This window comes from Aethalodelphis obliquidens, unplaced genomic scaffold, assembly GCF_003676395.1.
Source record: "Aethalodelphis obliquidens isolate GAN/ISIS:26980383/991018 unplaced genomic scaffold, ASM367639v1 scaffold28, whole genome shotgun sequence".
NCBI lineage: Eukaryota > Metazoa > Chordata > Mammalia > Artiodactyla > Delphinidae > Aethalodelphis > Aethalodelphis obliquidens.
The window spans coordinates 3,482,585-3,502,751 of NW_020837972.1; the positions used below are offsets into that span (position 1 = coordinate 3,482,585).

The 20,167-nt window shown below is 53.4% G+C and overlaps 1 protein-coding gene across 1 annotated transcript in view; it reads left to right on the forward strand.

Annotated features, from left to right (window-relative positions):
• MN1 (MN1 proto-oncogene, transcriptional regulator) overlaps window positions 1-19,891 on the forward strand; it is a 47,134-nt gene extending 27,243 nt beyond the window's left edge. Inside the window, exon 2 of the mRNA XM_027124415.1 lies at window positions 16,861-19,891. Within this exon, the coding sequence (XP_026980216.1) occupies window positions 16,861-17,042 (182 nt within the window). The 3' untranslated portion in view covers window positions 17,043-19,891. The remainder of the gene's footprint in view (window positions 1-16,860) is intronic.
• The last annotated feature ends 276 nt before the right edge of the window (window positions 19,892-20,167 follow it).

Below are 20,167 nucleotides of genomic sequence, written 5' to 3' on the forward strand. Positions count from 1 at the left end.
GCCTGCATGCAGCGCTGCTGGGTGATGACGATGATGAACGTGCCAGCAGCATCCTTTGAGCATCTGCTGAGCGCCCCTTGTGTTAAGTGTGTCGTCTGCACTATCTTATTGACTCTCCAAAACCACTGGGGCAGTTTACTGTCCTTATTCCCATTTGACAGATGAGGAAACTGAGGCCCAAGCTGGCTTGTCCAAGATCATACCGCTAGGAAGTAGCCAGGCAGGGCTTCAACCAGGCTCTCTCCTTGATGGCGCATAGATGTCTGCTCCTATTACTTTGGGATCCAGTGGCCTCTTCTGTAAATGGAGGGCACGGGGGGTGTGTTCTAACACGCCCACCTACAGGAGTGTCCTGAGTTAAAGTGACATCATACGAGGAGCATTTCACACAAGCATACAGTTGGCACTCACTGAAGTGCTAGCCATTATCTTCACTCGATTACTTTGTGATGCCTGTTGCTTGTTCAGTCCCAATCTCAGCAGCCTCTCCCTTCCCCCCTCCCGTGGTTGCTCCTGGGGGGGCCTCAGTACTCACCCCAGCTCCCTCGGAAAGCAAATGATAACAAAGTGCTTCCAGGTGAAGCTGAATTAATTTCATGTAATTATCCTTGATAAAATTAAATATTACTTACAGTTCGTCTTGGATGCAATTTCTATACCAAGAGGTGGTGAAGCATTGGGGTGAGAACAGGCTGAGTTGGTGCCTGCTGGGCCAGGTGCTGGGCTTGTTGGTGGCTGGGTGTGAGCTGCCCCCGAAGGTGCTCGACACCAGGACTTAAACCCGCAGTGGTGATTTCTCCCCAAGGTAGAGAGTGCTGGGGAGGCCTGAGCAGGAGGACACAAGCAGCCCCTTTCCCCATATTTTATATCTGAGGAGCCTCAGCAAGCAGTACCGGGCTTGGTTTTTCCAGACGCATTTTTCCACGTGTCCTGTCCTGCAAACCTCTCTGGAAGATCCCAATAGTTGACCTCCAGAAACGGAATCCAAGGTTTAGTGTTTTCTCCCCAGGGTTCAAAGCCCAGCAACACCACTTCCCAGCTCTAGGACTTTGGCCAAAACACCTTCTTTCTCTGAACCTCAGTTTTTCTCATCTGTAAAATGGGGGCAATTTTGATCATTCCATGAATTACTGTGGGGGATTGTGGGATCCGTCTGCTGTGCTGGCCAGAGAAGACTTGGGGGAGTGTCTTGTAAGATGAGACCAGTGATTGTCTTGGGTTGGAGTGAGGACTATGGAACTGTGCACGATCAGTGCTGAGTGCTCTGAATGCCAGTTATCATATCAGATTATGATTGTCACTTAGTGATGATGTGACCTTGGGTGGGTCCCTGTGGGTCTTCCAGTCTCCCTTTACTCATCATCTGGAAAACGGGAATAATGATGTGTACATTATAGGTTGTCATGAGAATAATGGAAGGTACTGGTGAGAAGTGAGGCTTGGGGGCAGCCACAGAGCAGGTGATCAAGAACCTGGCATCGTCACTATTATTGCTAATATTACCATCACTCTTCTTAGTCTTTAGTCACTGCATTTCCTGGCCTCTGTTTTGAGGACTGTGAACTTGGACTATCCAGAGCTTTCATGGGGGAGATGTGACGGAGAGAACAGGAAGCAGGAGGTGTGAGTTGTTTTTTTTTTTTGCGCTACGCGGGCCTCTCACTGTTGTGGCCTCTCCCGTTGCGGAGCACAGGCTCCGGACGCGCAGGCTCAGCGGCCATGGCTCATGGGCCCAGCCGCTCCGTGCCATGTTCCCGGACCGGGGCACGAACCCGTGTCCCCTGCATCGGCAGGCGGACTCTCAACCACTGCGCCACCAGGGAAGCCCAGGAGGTGTGAGTTTTAATCCTAGCCTGACCTTGACCCATCGTCTGACCTCAGGGAAGTCACTTTATTTCACTGGGCCTCACTTTCTTCCCCTCTGTGATTGGACTAGGTCAGATTTACAGATTCAATGTCAAGTGCTAATCTGGATGGATTGGTTCTGGCTGCCTAGAGCATTGTGTTGAGAAAGACTCTGAGGCTGTATCTGGGTTCCATGGGAGGGAGTGCCAAGGCTGATGAGCAATGTCTGCCGTGAGCTCAAGAGGAAATAAGTTTCGGTGTGAGTCCCAGGTGGTCGATGATCCTGGAAAACATGACCCTTGTGGCTCCTTCCGGCCCAAAATTTACCTCAATCTATGGAAGCTTTCTATCTGAAAGACGATAGGGCTTTCCTTTTGTAAGAAAAACTAGTAGTCATGGCAGCCGCTGACGCAGATTGGGAGAGACTTTGTAGATTATAATTCTGGACCAGCGCTGTCCAATAGAACCTTCTGCAGTGATGGAGACGTCCTATATCTGCACTGTCCAGTACGGTAACCGCTAGCCACAGACAGCTGTCAAACACTTGAAATGTGGTTAGTTGTGAATGAGGAATTGATGTTTAAATTTTATTTAAATTTAAAACAATTCATGTGGCTAGTGGCTACCATATTGGACAGCCTACTTCTTGACTCCTAGAGCCCCTGAATTCGTAGCGGCCCCCAAGGTCATCAGCTTGTTATACCCCAAGCGTGCCATGAACTCTGGATAAGTCGCTGGGTGAAAGCCCGTTGCTTAGCAGCAGCCACCTGCCCCCAGGCAGCTGGAAACCACCTCTGCAAGAGCTTTGCTCAGGTGGGTGAGCTCTGCACAGGACGATAAATGCTTTTCCCTTCTGCTCCGCTCGCCTCCCCAGGGGGCCTGGTTCCCCAGGACTCAGACCCTGCAGTGGGCAAGGCCTGGTCTGGATCAGATCCCCCCGTCAGGTCATGACATGGAGGCCAGCATCTCCTCATCCTGTGGTACCCCAGGAAACAGGCAGGTGTTTCCAGACACAGAGTGGATGGGCCAAGAGGGAAGGCCAGGTGATGGCCTTTAGGAGAATGAGAGTCATTGTTTACTCTTTCCTTCCCTTCTCTCTTCCTCCCTCCCTCTCCCTCTCTTTCTGGCGTGGGGCAAAAGTAGAAAGTCTTTGGAAACTGACTTGGCTTCACTCTGCCTTGGTCACTCCCTAGCTGTGTGATGTTGGGCAAGTCACCCTGCCTCTCTGAACCTGTTTCTACATCCTTTAAAAGGAATAACATGTGTGCACACAACGAGCCAAACAAAACCCAAGGGCAAACACTGAAAAAAAAAAAAAAGGAATAACAGCTCCGCCCTCCAAAGTTTAACAAGAGGACCCAATGCAGTGATACGCAAGAAATGTGTAGAATGGTGTCTGGGGTGTGGTTCCTTTCCCTGGAGGGTAATTTAACTGATTCCCATGCCTGGTGTCAACTTAAAGCTCATCTCAGAGGTTATCCCAACAGGTTCAGGCTCAGGGTCTGTAGGCAGGAAGGGTGGCCGAGCGAGGGTGGTGGCCGGGACTCCCTGTGTCATCGTCCTCCAGCAGGAGGAAATTGCTGGCAATTGTCAGCCGACCCTTCGCGTTTTCCTCTCCATTAAAGGCACCTGCTTCTTGTGCCGTCCTCGCACACCAGTTGGGTCTAAAATAAAAGGGGAGAATTCTAACCTCCGGACTGTGAAGGAAATCTGTTGGCTGGGTTGGGGATCTGGAGAGTAAGTGGGGGCAGTTCCTCCATTTCGGGATAGTCTGGAGGGGGTGGCCCTCCTCGGTAGATTTTGGGGAGGGGCAGTGGGCAAACCTCCTAATGAGGTCTTGCTTCATTGGCACCCAGGAAGCCTTGAAAAGTTCCTATTTAGGTCTGTCTGGAGGCCCAGGTGATGTGGTTTGAATCTTCCTTATTTTAATGATTCTTTAGGGTTTGTTCCTGCCCCCAGGAATTGGTACAGTCAGCACATATCGGTCGAGAGCTTTCTATGTGCCAGGTGCCAGGGCCACAGTGGTGAATAGGAGAGACAAGGCTCCTGATTTCATGGAACTCACCTTCTAGAGGCAGTAGCGCAGAACAGGACAATTATGAGAAGTTGGGGTTAGCACCAGATGTTACAGCCTGGTGGGCATTGGAGCCCACTGAGAGGCTTGGCGAGACCTACCTGAGTAAGGAGAAAGTGGAATTGTTAGTTAGGTGAAGGGAGAAGTGACAGTAGTGGTCCAGGAAGAGGAGAGAGCTGGCAAGAGTAGCGTTGCCACCACTTGGTGACAGCGTACTGCAAACTCCACTGTGAAACCTTCTGAATGAGGAGGCAACTGAGTGCTGGCTTCGGCAGGCAGGCCAGAATCCTCTGATTTGGTCACGCTTCTTCCCCCAACTTAACCTTCTCTGGCCTCAGTTTCCCCAGTGTATAGCACCAGCCAGCCCAGTCTTCCTAGAATCCAGTTCTGCTTTCCTCAGATCACAGGGACAAAGGTCTGTGACCTCTGCCGTGGGAGGAGAGGCACTGAGTCTTAATCCTGCTTCTCCATACCTGAGACATAGGCCAAATCTAGAAAATCCTCCCAAGAGGTGGGGTACAGGTGTTGCAAAATGTGTCTGGGCCTGGGAAAATGTGACAGAAGGCGAGACTGGGGTCGGCTTAGTCACCTAACCCTCACCCTTGTGCCTGCCTCTTCCCACACTCCCTGTCTGGAAGGAATGCAGTGGCCCCCGCCTTCCCAGGTTGACCTCAGAGACACACTGTGTGCGTTGCACGCCCAGCAGGAACACACAGGGCCGAGCCTGTCCCCTCCGCCATTCCGAGGTAGAGGTTAGCTAGCATTTCCCATCAGTCTATAGTATAATTTAGGGTAGGGAGCACCTAGTTGGGTGGCTTTTTTTTTTTTAATTAATTAATTAATCTCTGGCTGCGTTGGGTCTTCATTGCTGTGCGTGGGCTTTCTCTAGTTGCAGTGAGCGGGGGCTACTCTGTGTTGTGGAGCGTGTGCCTCTCATTGCGGTGGCTTCTCTTGTTGTGGAGCACGAGCTCTAGGCGCACGAGCTTCAGTAGTTGTGACACGGGGGCTCAGTAGTTGTGGCTCTAGAGCACAGGCTCAGTGGTTGTGGCGCACGGGCTTCGTTGCTCTGCGGCATGTGGGATCTTCCCAGACCAGGGCTCGAACCTGTGTCCCCTGAATTGGCAGGCAGATTCTTAACCACTGCGCCACCAGGGAAGTCCCTTGGGTGGCTTCTTTAGGTCATAGAGTTACAGGCCTGGCAGCCGGGACTCCTGACACTTACAGTGGCAGCCCAGAGAGGGCAAGCGACGCACCTGAAGTCACACAGCTAGCTGCAGGTAGGGCTGGTGCTTGTCTTCCTGGAGTAGGGGAGGAAAGCCCAGTGTGGAGGGAAGGCAGGTTGGGGTTTGTTTTTGGCAGACACACCTCTAACCCAGAAAGCCCAAGTCCGGACCTATTGGAACCCCTGGGTGGGTGTGCCAGGCCGGGCGCCCCAGGAACTTTGGTCCCTGTTGTTTGGATGGGAGTGACCAACCAGCTTCTTCCAAGCCCAGACCAGCTTCTACTGCTCCACCCGTCTCCCTTCCCAGGCCAAGCAGATGCCACGGGGTGGTTAAAAGAATACAGACTCTGGACTCACACAGACCTGGGTTTAGATTCCAGCTCTCCACTTTCTAGCTGTGTGACCTTGGTCCTCATGGGGCTGTTGAGATGATAGATGAGATCAGCCAGTGAGAAGGTCCTGGCCCAGCCCTGGGGTGGATGCTCTGCCTGCCTGGCCTCTCACCGTCCACTTTGCGCATCGCTCTGTCCTTCCCTGAGTCGAGGCTGAGCTGAGAGGGTGTACTCAGGGGCTGAGTGCTGGGTGGCTGCCCATCTCCTCCCGCCTGATGTGGGCGACTCACATTTCCGCAGAGAGCTGACCTTTCTCCTCTTTCATTGCATTTATGGATGTGCTTTTGAATGATTAAAAAAAAATTTTCTTTTTTTTTACAACAACCCCTCTCCTCTACAAACAGCATTTTACTGTTTTATTAATTTTTAAGCAGGAAGGCAGGACGGTTTCCACTATAGCCAGAGAAGGAAGACCAGGGCCACATGAATGGGGAGGACATTTCTGATTCCCGAAGGGTCACCATGCAAGTCCTCACAGATCAGAGTTGTTTACATACAAACACCTTTCTCAGGAGCATGTATTGAGCACCTACTGGGTGCCTGGCTGCTCCTTCCTACTTGTGTGAACTTGGACAAGTGATATCACCTCTCTAAGCCTCAGGTTCAGGGGTTGGCAAACTTTCTCTGTAAAGGGCCTGATAGTAAATATTTAAGGTTTGTAGGTTATACAACCTCTGTCACAATGACTCAGCTCTGCCACTGTAGCATAAAAGCAGCCATAGACAAAATGTAAACATTTGAGCATAGCTGTGTTCCAATAAAACTTTATTTATAAAGACAGACGGGGGGCTGGACATACCCTGTGGGCTGGACATACCCTGTGGGCTGTAGTGTGCTGACCCTGGCTGGCTCTTCATGAAATGGGGCTAAGAGAATAGAAGCTGCCCTCCAGAGTTATGGTGAGGAAGGAGTGAGTGTAAAAGAACAAACACGTGATAGGTGCTAATTAGTTCTTGTCTGTTGGTTAATTCTATCAAATGCCAATCTCCCAGCAGCACTGCCCAGTTGGTCTTATTTCACAGGTAGGGAAACTGAGAAGCAGAGGGATCAAGTGACTTGCCCTCAACCCTTCTACTCATTAATAGATGACCTGGGATGCAATCTTGCCCCCTTTGTGCCCCAATTTCCCCACTTGTATCCTCAGAGAGGATTCACTGATGTAAAAAGCACAGGGCATGATGATCTCATCCGTTGTGCGGAGGGGACGTGGAGGCACAGAGAGGTGGAGTCTTTTGGGCCACCAGCTGAGACGTGGCAGGGCTGGGATTAGGACCCAACCTGGATTTCTTGGAGACGTGGGTTACAGGCGTCTGACTCAGAAGCTGCCAGGGAGGAATGGCAGGTCCTGCTGGACCAGAGCTCTGTCAGAGTACCATTCTCATGGGGCTGCGATCAAATCCTCCCACTTGCTTAGAGTTGGGGAGCAAGGGACCTTGTCCCCAATAAGGGGGTGTGTTTGTACGTCGGGTGTCCTATGCCAGGGCCGGAATGGATGAGGTGCAAGCCTCTTGTTAATTCTGACAGATTCCTGATGCCCCTCCCCTGCTTGAAAACCTTTTTGTCTCCTCTTTGCAGGAACAAAGCCCAACGCTCCCAGTCCTCCATGACTGACTCCATTTGAGCTTTGCTGCCTCCTCTTCCTCTGGGTCCCCCAGGCCCTAAATCGGGGTCCCTGGGCAGGCCTCTGGCTCTTCTGAAACAGTCACAGCAGAGCTTGGAGCGCCCCCTCTCGCTTCTCTTGGTGCAGAGCTTTATCCTCATCCTTAAGTCCCCCTAGTGTGTCCTCTCCTCTACAAAGTTTTCCCGGATCCCCACCCGTCCCCTGGGTCCACTTTGCTCCGACAGGGATTGTCTCTGTTCTGCAGTTCCGTGTTTATCAGAACATCTGTCCACCAGGCTGGGGGCTCTCTGAGCCCAGCGCCCAGCACACAGCTGGGAGCACATGTTTGCTTGTGACGCTTTAGCTATTATCACCGTCTCGAGGATTCCCTCTTACAGGCTGCCCCAGGCCCGAGTTCGGGGAAATGATTATGGTAACTGGATATCGAGCATCCCCTGGGCACCAGGCATTTCATCCGCTTCTCCGCAAAGCAGCAATGACCAAAATCACTTTTTAGGTGAAGGAATGGAGACCCGGGGAGTCAAAAGCAGCTGATCGTGGGTCAAATAGCCCGGCAGCGACAGGGTTTGCATTTGAGCCTAAGCTTCTGTCCCCCACGCAGAGCCCTTCCTCGAGACGCAGTGGCGCTATGGGAAGTTACCTGGGCCTACGGGCCACTTGCCTCCCTGCCGACCTGCCATGGAAAGAGCACAAAGCTTCCACAGCCCAGTGGATGAGTGACCAGGGCAGATGCCCCCAAGAACCTCCACCCAAAGCATCAGTGCTTCGAAAACATAGTTTTTAAAATTCAGACTTGTCACTGAATCTGTTTTTTTTTTCCCAATGGGCTAAAAGGAATGCGGTTCTAATCCTATAGAAATACATGTGTATATTAGTCTTGTTTTATAAAGATAATGGTTGAATGGCTCACCGCACAGCTGGCAGAGTGGGGAGCTCGGTGAGGCGTTGGCCCTTCTGTAAAGTTGCCCCCAGTGTACGGGTGGGATACTGGGGCTCAGAGAGGGACAGTGTCCTGCCCAGGGCCACACAGCACTGGGCCCAATGTCATGGGGGTGAACTGTGGGTGAGAAGGCAAGAAAACAGTGGGAAGGGCTCTGCTGGAGACAGGGCTGGAGAGAATCTCCAATATAATAATCATACTAGAAATACTAATAGCAGCTACTATTTCTTGGGCAGCCTTTGTGCCTGGCAGTGTGTTAAGCGCTTTGCTTGCATTATCCCTGGACTCTTCCCAACAGCCCTATGAGAATAATACCGTCTGCAGCCCTATTTCATGGGTGAGAAAACTGAGGCTGGGAGGAGTTAACATCCCCAAAGCCAGTCCTGAAGCCTGGTGCTCTGGACGCGCGGTGCAGAGCTCCCCCTGCACAAGCACCCTTGATGCACCCCTGTGGACGCTGTCAGAAGGAAGGTGCAGGCTGAGGGGTCGGCTCACGGCCCCCCAGCCTGTCACGTCTCGGCAGCAGGCAGGCGGGGAGTGGCCTGGGGGGTGCACAGGGCTGCATCTGTCACAGGTCATTGGCCACGTGGCCGCAGGCGCCAGGAGAAGGAGCCTGCTGGAGGCGCTCAGGCCAGGGAGAGGGGCCTGGGCTCTGGTCCTCAAACACCACCCCAGTGCCTCCTCCTTTGGGGCTGGGGAGGATCCCTGGAATTCAGCCCCCCGCCCCAGTCCCGGTCCGGCCCCCAGCTCTCAGCAGCCTGGTCCCGGTGATGCCCTTGCTGCTTCGCCTCAGCGGAGCCCTCAGCCAGTTCTCAATCTAAGTGACAGCTGCCCTCAGCCAAGTCAACTCCAATTAATTTCCGAAGGCTTTCGGGGGCCCGGCTGAGCCTCTCCCCAGGCTGAGCTACCCCAGCGGCTGCAGCGAGGCCCCTTCCTCACCCTCAGGGGGCCTCCCGATGGTTGTGGGGGCCCTACCAGTCCCTCAGGAGCCCCCATGTGTGCCGTGTGCTGCCCCCATCTGATGGGGCCAATGTGGAAACGCTCGGGCAGCGTCTATGGAGAAAGCACTGAACAGGGCCTCGGGGTTTGTCCTTGGCTGCTGTGTCACCCGGGGTCCTTCTCATCCCATCTGTGTGCTTTAGGGCCCTTTCCCCAAAAGCAGGAGTGTTGATCCAGAGAGAGAGGGTGGGAGGGAGGGCGGGGGAGGGGGAGGAAGAGAGAAAAAGATAAAGAGGGAGGGAGAGAACAAGAGAAAGAGAGGCTGAGCGAGAAGGCGAGGGGGGTGGGAACGAGAGAGCTGGAGAGAGGAGGAGGGACTGGGTGTACCTGCCATTTGGCTGCGACATTTTACTTTTTCCTGTGACTTTGGCATCAGACAGACCTGGGAGTTACCCTGGCTCTGCCACAGGCCGGCTGTGTGACTGTGAGCCAGTGACATCCCCTCTCTGAACCTCGGTTTCCTCCCCTGTAAAATGCCCTCTCTGCCTGGGTGTTGTGTTGGTCCAATGAGATCGGCCAAGGCCCGGCCCCCTAGGGAGCCTGAGGTCAGTGTATCTTACGGTCCCTTGTTTTGGGAGGGCACCTGCCTTAGCCTCCTGCCTTCTTTGAATGTAAAATCCGGTCACCCCAAAGGGATAGAAGGATTCAGGGGGCCTGTACATTTACTCACCATCATTCATTTCTGAGAGGACCCGATAGGCCTGGAGAGGGGGAGTGACTTACCCAAGGTCACACGGCAAGCAGGTGGAGAGCTGGGATGAGAATGTGCGTCTTCATCCACATATTTCACAAATCCTTATCAGGTGCCTACCGCATGCCAGGGCCGGAGAGACCTCGGAGAGCCCCATGGGCGTGTCTGCTCTCAGGGTCTCCATCCAGGCCAGGCTTGTGTGATCTCTACTGGTGGGAATGTTATCCGCTTCTACAGGTGGGGAAACTGAGGCTCAGCAAGCTGAGCTTGCCCAAGGTCATGGAGCTGGTGAAGCGCAGAGTTGAGACTCAGAGGGAGGAGGGAGGATTTGAGTCCAGGTTTCTGAACATGCCAAAGCTGCCGGGTATGGGGAAGGAGAGGGGTGGGAATTTGGGTGTGCCGTCTTCCTGCACGGTTGGTGGTGTTATAGACCATCTTTGTGCCATCTGACATCTGGCTTAGAGTCGCTGTTCCTGCCTCTGCGGCTAGAGCCAGTGAGTCCCCCAGACCCCGTCTAGCTCTCTGAAGGAGGGGACACGACCCAGGGACTGAACATGGACGGGCAGCCAAGGCGGGGTCCTCCTTGGGGTTGTGAGGCTCTTCAGAAGAGTTCCAGTTGGGGTGTGGGGACCAGTTCCACTGGGGTTGGGTCCCCCACATCCCCAGGGGCGGGTTCTAGGAGATGGGCCTTTGTGTTGCCTTAAAAAAGCCTTGGACTTTGTTAACCACCGACAAGAGTCTCTACTCCTGCTCTGATTGCTTGTGGCCTTTACCTGATAGAACCTGACGGAACTCGGTGAGGACCCAGGTGCTGACCTTATCCTATTTCGTAGGGAAAGAAGCTGAGTCTCAAGGAGGAAAAGTGACTTGCCCAAATTCGCCCTGCTGGGAAAAGTGCCAGGGACCAAGTTACAGGCTTCGGTCATCTGACTCCAAAGTCTCCCCATGATGTCTTCCATCTTTGGTGGCCTGTTGCTAAGGGGTTCGGAACTCAGGATTCCCCCTCTGCCCGGGGAGATGTGTCAGCACTTCCCTGTAGCCAGTGAGGCCGTCGCTGGTGGCATCATTACTATTATGGTGGCTGGTGGTGGGGTGCCATTTGCAAGCGGGGGGTGTTGGAGAAACATCACCATGAGGCTGACAGCCAGGTAGATAGATGGTAGGAGTCAGCAGAGGTGAGGAGTGTGTTCTAGGCGGAAGAAACATCAGGAGGTGGGAAGGATCTCGATATACTTTGAGAGACGGTATAGCTGAGAGGTGAGGCTGGAGGCCCAAGATGGAAGCAGGCCACGTCATGGGAAGCTGGAGACTTTATCTTGGGGGCACTGGGGAGCCATGGAAGTTTTAAGCAGGAGAGGGGCCTGCTCTGGTTGGTGCTTCAGAGTTTCTCACCCGGCTCACAGTGGAAGATGGGCGTGTGGGTCAGCGTAGAAGCAGAGAGAGCAGCAAGGTTGTTGCTGCAGGCGGGAGTGGGGGCCTGGACCAGGGTAGGGGCAACGGGGCGGGAGAGCAGTGGATGAATTTTGGAGGCAGGCTCTCCCCTCCCTGGTGCTCGACTCTAGGCTTGGGGAAGCGTGATGCCCAGAGCCAGCCTGGGTGTGATGGCCCGGCCTTTCCTGGAGATGGAGGCTAGGAGCTAGGAGCTTCTGGGGGGACATGGATGTGTCTGGGGGCCCTAAGGGACTCCCGGGCTGCAGGACAGAGGTGCCGAGAACAGGTGGCTCAGCCCTGTGGTTTCCAGGCCGGCCGGCCTGCCTCTGCTTCCAGGCCCAGTGGCCCAGCCCCCAGCTGAGTGGCAGCTGTCACAGACACCAGCGTCTTCCCCCCCACACCCCCTGCCAGGTCCAAATAAAGGAAAAACCAAAATACATTTCCCTTTGTCGGAATCTGGCGAGGGTGAGCCTGTGAGAGTCATTCGCTATTGTGTTCTGGGGCCCACACTGCTCCTTACATAAGCTTCAGGTTAAAAATACTCACGGAATTCTAATTCCTCTCTGCCTGGGATCGCACCCCGGGGGGCCTCCCAGCCTTGGAGGGCAGGGGGTGGGGCAGGCCCCTGGCACCCAAGGAAATGAAGAAACTGCCCCACGCACAAGGCGGGTGTGTGGCAGTATTAGCTCTGTCTGCCTCCAAAGCCCTGGGCTGTTGAAGTATAGTAACTATAAGAATCCTGAGAGCGGCTAACCTCTTCTGAAGGCTCATCGTGTGCTGAAGTTTTCACCCATGTGATCTCACTTCATCGTCCTCCAAGCCCATGAAGTAGGTTCCCATTTTACAGCCCAGGTTAACACCTTGCTTAGGTTATACCCTGGATTAGCACCCAGGGAGCCCCTGACCTGGGTGCAACTTGGAGCCCATATTTGACCCCCATAATCTGGCCTTCCCTCTGGGGGGCAGAGGGACAGGAGGTGGCCCGGCAGAAGTCCCCTTTCTGAGGGTTTGGGGACAGAGTGGTGGCTGTGCGTACCACCAAGGCAGCACTTCAGCTGCTGGAGTGGGGGGCGGCAGCTACCCCAACCCCCTCCCCCCCTGGAGCTGAGGATGCCTGAGCATGTGGCCCACCCAAACTGGAACCCATTCCCGGGCATACTGAGTGCAGGGCGAGGCAGTGACAAGGCCTGTTTTGCTGACTTTAAAAAAAACTCAGCCCCCTCCATGGGCGGCACCTCCAGAAATGAAATTAACAATGAGATGTCCCCAGGTAAAGACATGCACATCTTTTCCCTTCTCCCTTTACCTCAGCCGTGGCCAGCCAAAGGGTCAATCAGCCGTCCCAGTTAGCACTCCAGCCAGCCGTCCCAGCCCCGCTGGTCCCTGCAGGCTGGTGGACAACCACACAGGGCAGTCCTCTTGGTGCTGGTGGGAGTGCACTGTGTGCTAAGCACTTTACATGGATCATTTCACTTAATCCTCGTAACTGCCTCCATGACGGCCAGTCCTATTATTTCCCCCATTTCCTAGGACTGAGGTTCTGAGAGCTGAAGTGATGCACGGGAGTCCGTGCTCCCCAGACGGTAGGCATGATCATTGTGGAACCCGTAGGAGGGGTGGAATTCCATCCGTTATCCACGCGGTCACTTTTTGGGCACTGGCTCAAGGTTCTTTCCTTTCCTTTGTGGAATTTACTATCCCCTTTGTGGATAGGGAAGCACTGAAGACAAAATCTGATGTGGTCTCATGTTGGTGGCAGGGTGAGCCCAAAGCAGCCGGTACCTGGATAGCATGATACCAAGTCTGCAGCGTTCAGCAAGGGGGTTCTGGGAAGGGGCTGGATGGGTCAGCCAGGGCTTGTGCACGTGGAGAAAGGGCGGGGAGAGACTCTGTGGGGAGTGAGAGCGAGGTATCCCAGCTCCAGGCCCTGCCCCTGTGCGTGGGGACTCAGGTGGTCTGTTCTGGCCAGTAGGGGGATGACCTTAAAAACAGTCCCATGGTCCTTCCTTGCTGGGCAGGCACGCCAGGAAGCCTCTCATCTCAGCTCCTGTGCTGCCCGGGGTGAGGCACCTCATGGTTATACATTTTGAGTCAATGTCACCCCTGCCTCAGGAACTGACCACCCACAGGCAGGGCGTCATCGGCTCTTTCTCTTGTATGGTCTCCCCCAGCTGCCTTGAGCCAGGCCCATGGGAATCGCCATCCCCAAGTTACAGATGAGGAAATGGGGGCCAGCTGCCGAGGTTGGGGGACCCGGGATTCCACCTCGGCCTGACCTGCGAGGAATCCTGGGCTAACAGGAGAGGGCCGGTCCCAAAGCTGGTGACCTGGCCTCGGGTGACCCTTGGGCAGCTCCCTGTCCCTTGGGGTCTCAGTCTTCCCATCTGTCAAATAGGGCTGAGCAGCCCTTCACAGTCAATGCACAGGCCCCAGCTGAGCTGAACAGGCGAAATCTGCCCCTCCCCCACACAGCCACAGTCTGATAGGGGAGGCTGACAGCCAACAGTGGAAAACAGGACAACACCCTTCAGGTTCTGTGGTGTCTGCCAGTGCCGGGCGCTGAGTACCTCCAGGGTCTCCCCAGCCCTGGGAGCTGGGCGAGGGGGCGGTTTTATCTCTGGGTCCTGGTGTGGGGGCCGGCATGCCTGCTGCCCTGAGCAGTGGGGATGGAGGGCCTCTCGTGGGCCAGGCCGGGGCAGGCCCTGACTTGAGGCGGCTCCCGTGGGACTGATTTATCGGCAGCCACTCGGCAGCCCAGGGGAGCCGCAGTCCTAGGGTGTGTTGGGTTCCCCCAGCTGGAATGAATCCTGCGGGAGGATGAGTTTGGTCATGCTTGGGTTGTCAAGAACTGAAGAGTCATATTCTCTCCTAAAAACATTCCCCATGGATACCAGACTCGCTTGTTTGTTCCAGGCAGAGGCTGGGGAATCCTGTGCCCATGCTCTGTGATGTGGGGCAAGGCCCTCACCCTCTCTGAGCCCCAGGTGCCCGCTCTAAAGTGGGGAGAAGGGTCACCCAGCTGCCGGGCTTGCTGGGGGATGGAATTAGATAATACACGGAAGTGTCCAACTGTGTGCCTGCGATGCCCTCATTAAATCCACCCCAAGTATGAAGAGCAGCTGTCTGTGGTTTTGGCGCGCGGCATGCGTTTGAGTCGTCTGTAACTTGGGAATAAAACATCTTTAGGAAATGTGGCCATTTGGAGCAGTCTGGAGCCGCTGCTGAGCAAACCCAGCTCCCATGAGTGTCTTAGTCCTCCAGTGTCTACCTTCCTGGTGCTTCAGCCACAGAGCAAGGGAGCCGGGTGTCAGGAGCTCACGTGTGGGTCTTGTCTTTGTTTAGCTCTTGCAAACTTTGGCAAGGGGCCTCGGTTTCCTACCTGTAAAATGGGCACAAGCGTTGTTGCGTTGGCTCCTTGAAATAATGTGTGTAAAGTGAAATAAGGAACTCCTTTCAGAATCTCTCTCTCTCTCTCTGACAGATGCTACTCCTTCCCCCAATCTAGATCTCGCAATGTTCAGAACAAAATTCCTTTTGCAGGTGTTAAGCAGCAGGGTGTCACTGGGAGCAAGGCAAGCGTGGGCTCAGGAGCAGAGGTGTGAGGGCTGTACATCAGCATGGCTGGAGTCCAGGGCCCACTGTGGGTGAGGGGACCCTGAGTCTGGTATCTCTAGCTAGCTGGGGTCACAGCATCCCAGCTCCACCACCTCTAACCAACTTGGGAACCTCAGGCTCAGAACCTCAGCTTCCCCATCCATGAAATGGGTACAAAGACTCCAGCTTTATGGGCAGGAACATGCCCAGCTGGCCAGTCTCAAGGAAGGGACGAGGCTTGGAGGCTTCTAGATGGTTGCAAGGACCCCTCACCTCCTGACTCCCCTCCCCTACCTCAGACATGAATGACAGTCCCAGCAGCCCTGTCTGGGGTTGTCTCTGTATGCCAGGACATCTGTTACAAGACCCCAAGGGATTCAGCATCACCCCCACTTTGCCAGTGAATAGAACTGAGGCTCAGAGAGGGAGATTGTTGGATCCCATCCACCCAGTGGTGGGGCTTGGATTCAAGCCGCAGTCTGTGACTCTAAGATGACTGTGCTACGATACTGTCTCCCAGCTTCACCGTCAGATGCAGGAGGAGGAGGAAGACTGTGCCTTGTTTCCTGCTGGAATCTGCAGGCTTACACCACGCCTGGCACACAGTAGGGACTCAGCTTATTAATTGAATGAAGGAAGGAAGAGGCAAAGGAGAGAATCTTCCCTCCCAGCCCCAGCTCCTCCCAAGAATGCAGGTCCCAAAGCTGGGTGTCTCTGGGGCTCCAGGGTGGGGACCCCGAACCCAGTTAGTCACACCTGGCCTTGGTTGCCTGGGCCCATCCCTCTGAGAGGATTTTCTCTGCAGGCCATGGCTCAGCTCTTGGGGGAAGCCTCAAGGCGGATCCCAGAGGGCGGGATGGGCGGGGTGACTCCTGCTTGGCACCAGGTCCTGGCTGGGCCTGCACAGTGTGCTGAGGAGGGCGGGCCAGTCATGGAGTTCAGTATCTGGGTGTGCTCCCTCGGCCGGAGCTGAGCCCCCACCGCCAATTCCAGCTTTTCTCATTTCTGCTGAGTCAGAAGTTCACCATCAGCCCATCTTCAAACCCAGCTCTGTCCCATCCTGGCTGTGTGACCTTGGGCAGGTCACCTTGCCTCTCTGAGAGTCAGGCCCCGAAAAAGGAATAATGAGAATAATCATGATTCAGTAGGCCTCAGAACAGAACTATTGGTCACTGGGCAGCAGTAAATTAGAAGTCCTCTGAAATGACTGCTCCATTCCTTCCCTGCCTCAGGACTCCCGATTCCTTGTTCTCTTCTAATATAATTCGTGCTAAGGTGTGAATGGTTGTCAAATTTCTTTTCTGTCAAGTGAGTCTAATCCAAACATTACTATGGTCTGTGCTGTTTCTGGTGCTGTGTGACTGAATGAGAAGGAAATTTAGGGGATTTTCATTGAGGGTGTAGGAGAGGAATAGACTCCCTCACCCTTATCACCTAAAGTCCTTTCATGCAGCAGCTGGGGAGGGGCAAAGGGCACTGGTGTGGTTGGGGAGTCCACACTCTTAGTCTCTGTGGCTCTGAGCAGTTTGGCACTGTGTAAGGAAGTTACCAGCACGTAGCAGGCCCTTAGCAAATGTCTGTCTGGAGGATGACAAGAGAATGGGCTGTATTCGAGACCTGGACAATCCTCCCCTCCTCCGTTTCACTGCATCTGATGAACTCCTACACATCCTTCAGTGCCCAGTTTGGATGTGTCACTTCCAGGAAGCCTTCCCAACTAACTTCAGGTCCAGTTAATCTTTTGGGAACTCTAGTCCATCAGAGATGGGCAAACCCTGAGTTTATCCGGCCTAACTCTCCTATTTCCCAAGGGGGAGGGGAAAAACAAACCCAACAGGAGGTCTTCCCTTAGCTAAGGTCTCACAGCCCAAGTCAGAGGTGACAGCAGGAGGATTCGAACCAAACATCTTTAGATCTCCTTAGACCATCTTTAGGCATGAAAAGAGGGCCTGGACATGGCCTCTCTTCTGCTTCTGCCACTTTACCCCCATTAGGGCCTCCTGCAGAGTCAAGCACACAGCTAACGTCCTCTCTTCCTCCTTTCTCTGCAGCCCACGACCTCCCTCCGAACAAGGCCTCGGCAACCCAGCCCGGCAGCCACTTGCAGTGCCTGTCTGTCCACTGCACAGACGACGTGGGCGATGCCAAGGCCCGAGCCTCCGTGCCCACCTGGCGGTCCCTGCACTCCGACATTTCCAACAGATTCGGGACATTCGTGGCCGCCCTAACTTGAATTGACAAGAAATACCCCCTCCCCAACCAGGCCCTTCCCTCCCCCTTTTCTCCCCTCTCCCCCCTCCACCTGACCCCACCCCTACCCGCCCTGTTAATTTGAAAGGGCCACTATTGCTGAGTGGATGATTTTTTTTCTAGGTTGGTACCTGCTTAGTGGCATATGGACCGGAAAGGGTTAATTTAAAGGGAAAAAAAAAAAAAACCTCAAAAAATTTTTTTAAAAAAGAAATTTGTCTGCCACGGTATGTTACCAGTGTTAACCCTTCTGCAGTTAGCAAACTTTTGCTGAAGCCTTTTTCCTGCTAGATAATTCCCATTTTTCTGTAATCTTGGCATACGTTTTTTAGATGACCTCTTTCCTTGTTTTATTTTCGTGCTGCTGTATGTCCAAGTATTGTTATTTCATAATAAGACAAGAGTTGCTTTCCTTTTTTATTCTCTTTTAGTCTTGTTCCTCCCCACCTCCCTCCCCACTGCCTGTTTTTTTTTTTTTTTTTTTTCCTTTTTGCTTTGTTCACTGCTTATTAAAATGGAAATCCTGGAGACTAGTAGTTCTGGAATATTGCCGGGTGAGAGTCAAATTGTCATCACAATATTATATATTGACACCCAACTGTCATCAGTCAGGCTGGAGCCAAACAATTAATGCCCCCCTTAGGTATTCCGCCTGGGATTTTGTTTTGTCTGTTCCCTAAGAAAATAGAGAGATATATTTTCGTTCCCACAAACACACCCTCAGCCTTCAGCTCCGTTCTCTCTTCTGCTGGAAGCTGCCTTTCACTGCCATGGAGGTGATGACGTATCCAGTCCGCTCTGTGGGAAGGAGCCGGAATGTTCAACAGTGGTGTTTTCTCTCCTTTTCTGGGCCTCTGTACAAACGCCCAGGCTCTGAATTTTCACGCTGTGCCGAGCAGCCCTCGTCCGCGTGGGGATGGTGCCTGTCCAGCTTGCAGAGCCCCTAGAGGCTGCAGGCTCCCGGCTCTGCTACGGCCAGGTCAGCTGGGTCTTGGGTGCTGGAGTTGAGGATCAATTCTTAGCCCTGACCTTTCCTGACATCTGTTCCCAGCCAGGCATTGGGGGAAGAAGGAACAGGACTGGGTTATCTCCCCCACTTCTCCCGTTCCATCTCCAACCTGGGCGGCCCCCCATCCCTGGGAAGGACCAGGCTTTCGCCGGCACTTTTCGAGGGGCTTGTTGAGTGAAGGAGCCCCCAGGCTCTGCCTACCAAGCCCCCCTCCTCCAAGCCTGTGTGTATTTTCTGCAGGAGTTTGCAGACTCCTGAGGGCTAGAGGAGGGAGAAAGGAACCGGAACTAGTGACTTTGATTCTTGGGCCTTTTTTTAAACCCAGGAATCCTCCCTCCCCCTTTTTATTTAATCTCAGCCTGTTGCAAAACCAGGGCCACGTCCTGTGCATCTCATGAAGGAATAACTTCTTTGAGCGGAGGTGTGGGAGCAGCTGGGTGAGCAGGGCAGCAGAAAGCAGGGCTCCTGGATCCATCTGAGGCCTGTCACCTGGTCCTCCCAGGGCGGTGGTCAGTGGAGGCCCAGTGTTGGGGGGGGCACCTTTGGGTGCTGTTGATGACTCCCAAGGGCTTGTGTGACTCATGGGGGTGGTGGGAGGCACCCAGATTCCAGGGTGGGCCAGACAAGAAGTGACTGATATCACTTCACCCAAATCAGTAACTCTTGTAGTCGATTTCAGTTTCTGTGAACAAGCATCTTGCTAAATGTGGCATTTTGAGCCTTGCGCCCCCTCCATCCTCCCCCCGCCCCACGTCCCCAGAGTTTGCAGACCCGGCTTTTTTTAGCAAGTGACCTGAAGGCTTTGGGCTCACCGTACAACACTCACGTTGTTTATTTCAAAGAACTTTTCAGCAAAGGGAGAAGAGCGTACAGAAAATCTGTCTCTTTCCATTCCCCGCTCCTGTCTTTCCTTGGGCTGGCTTTTTTGGCTCGGGTCTGAGTCTGGACGGTCCGAGGTTCTTACACCGGCAGTCTGACCAGGGTTGACCCTGGCCCCCACAGAGGGCAGGCAGAAACAGGTGGTGTGAACTGATCAGTGAGAAGAAAGTGGGAGCTGACTCAGCCCCGGGTTCTGCCACCAAAGGAGAGGAAAGGTGAGGAAAAGCACCCCCCCACCCCGCCGCCACGGGCTGCAGGAGAGCCAGCCATAGTCTGAGCGAAACTCCACGATCCCTCTGATTCCACAACGTACAGCTGTTGGAGAGCTTCATCCTTTTATTTCTTAAACAGGCATGATTTCTCCTTAATTGCTTAAGGCCGGGGAGCCAAGTGTCTTGACTTCTGTCTTTGACTTGCCCTGTGTTGAGTCCATCAGCACATGGCCATCATCTCATGGTCCTAGCAACCTCGGAAACCCCTGAAGTTTTAAACTTTCTCGCTCCCCACGACCCCAGAATTGAACAGCTTTAAAAATAGCCTTAAGAAAAAGGATGTTATTTCATTAAATTTGGTTTAATGGAAAGAATAAAAGCAGATTAAAAACACACCCAACCCACGAGACTCCACAAACACTGGTAATCGGTACTGCATAGCAAACTCTTCGGGAAAGAATATGAAAACGTTATTGCACATGTAAAATATGAAAACTTAACTCTGCTGTGTGTTAGGCAATCCTGTAATCTTTTTGACTCTTAAAAGAAATTCATTTCTGAAATGCTTGGTTGGAAGACTGTGACAATAGCTCATGAAATTGAGTGTTATTTTTTTCTTTCTTTTTTAAAAAAAATATGTAAAGTGCAGTCTTCTGTATTCATGCATATTGTATATACCTGTATATGTTTTCCTGAGCAGCTAAATAACAATAAATATGACGTTAATGGTGACTGTGGTACATTTGTGGGCGGGGCTTGTTTCATTTTTTCTCCACCCCCTCCCCTTCTTCCACGGGTCTCTTCAAATTCCATGGGGGTCTGGATGATGTAGTGTGTGTGTGTGTGTGTGTGTGTGTGTGTGCGCGCACGCGCGCACGTGTGTGTTGATGCTGTTCTAAATTGGGTCATCTCAGAATTTCTCTAGTTTGCACTATTGATCTTCGGGCTGCATAATTCTTTGCAGTGGGGGAGGGGACGCTGCCTTGTGCACTGTAGGATGTTTAGCAG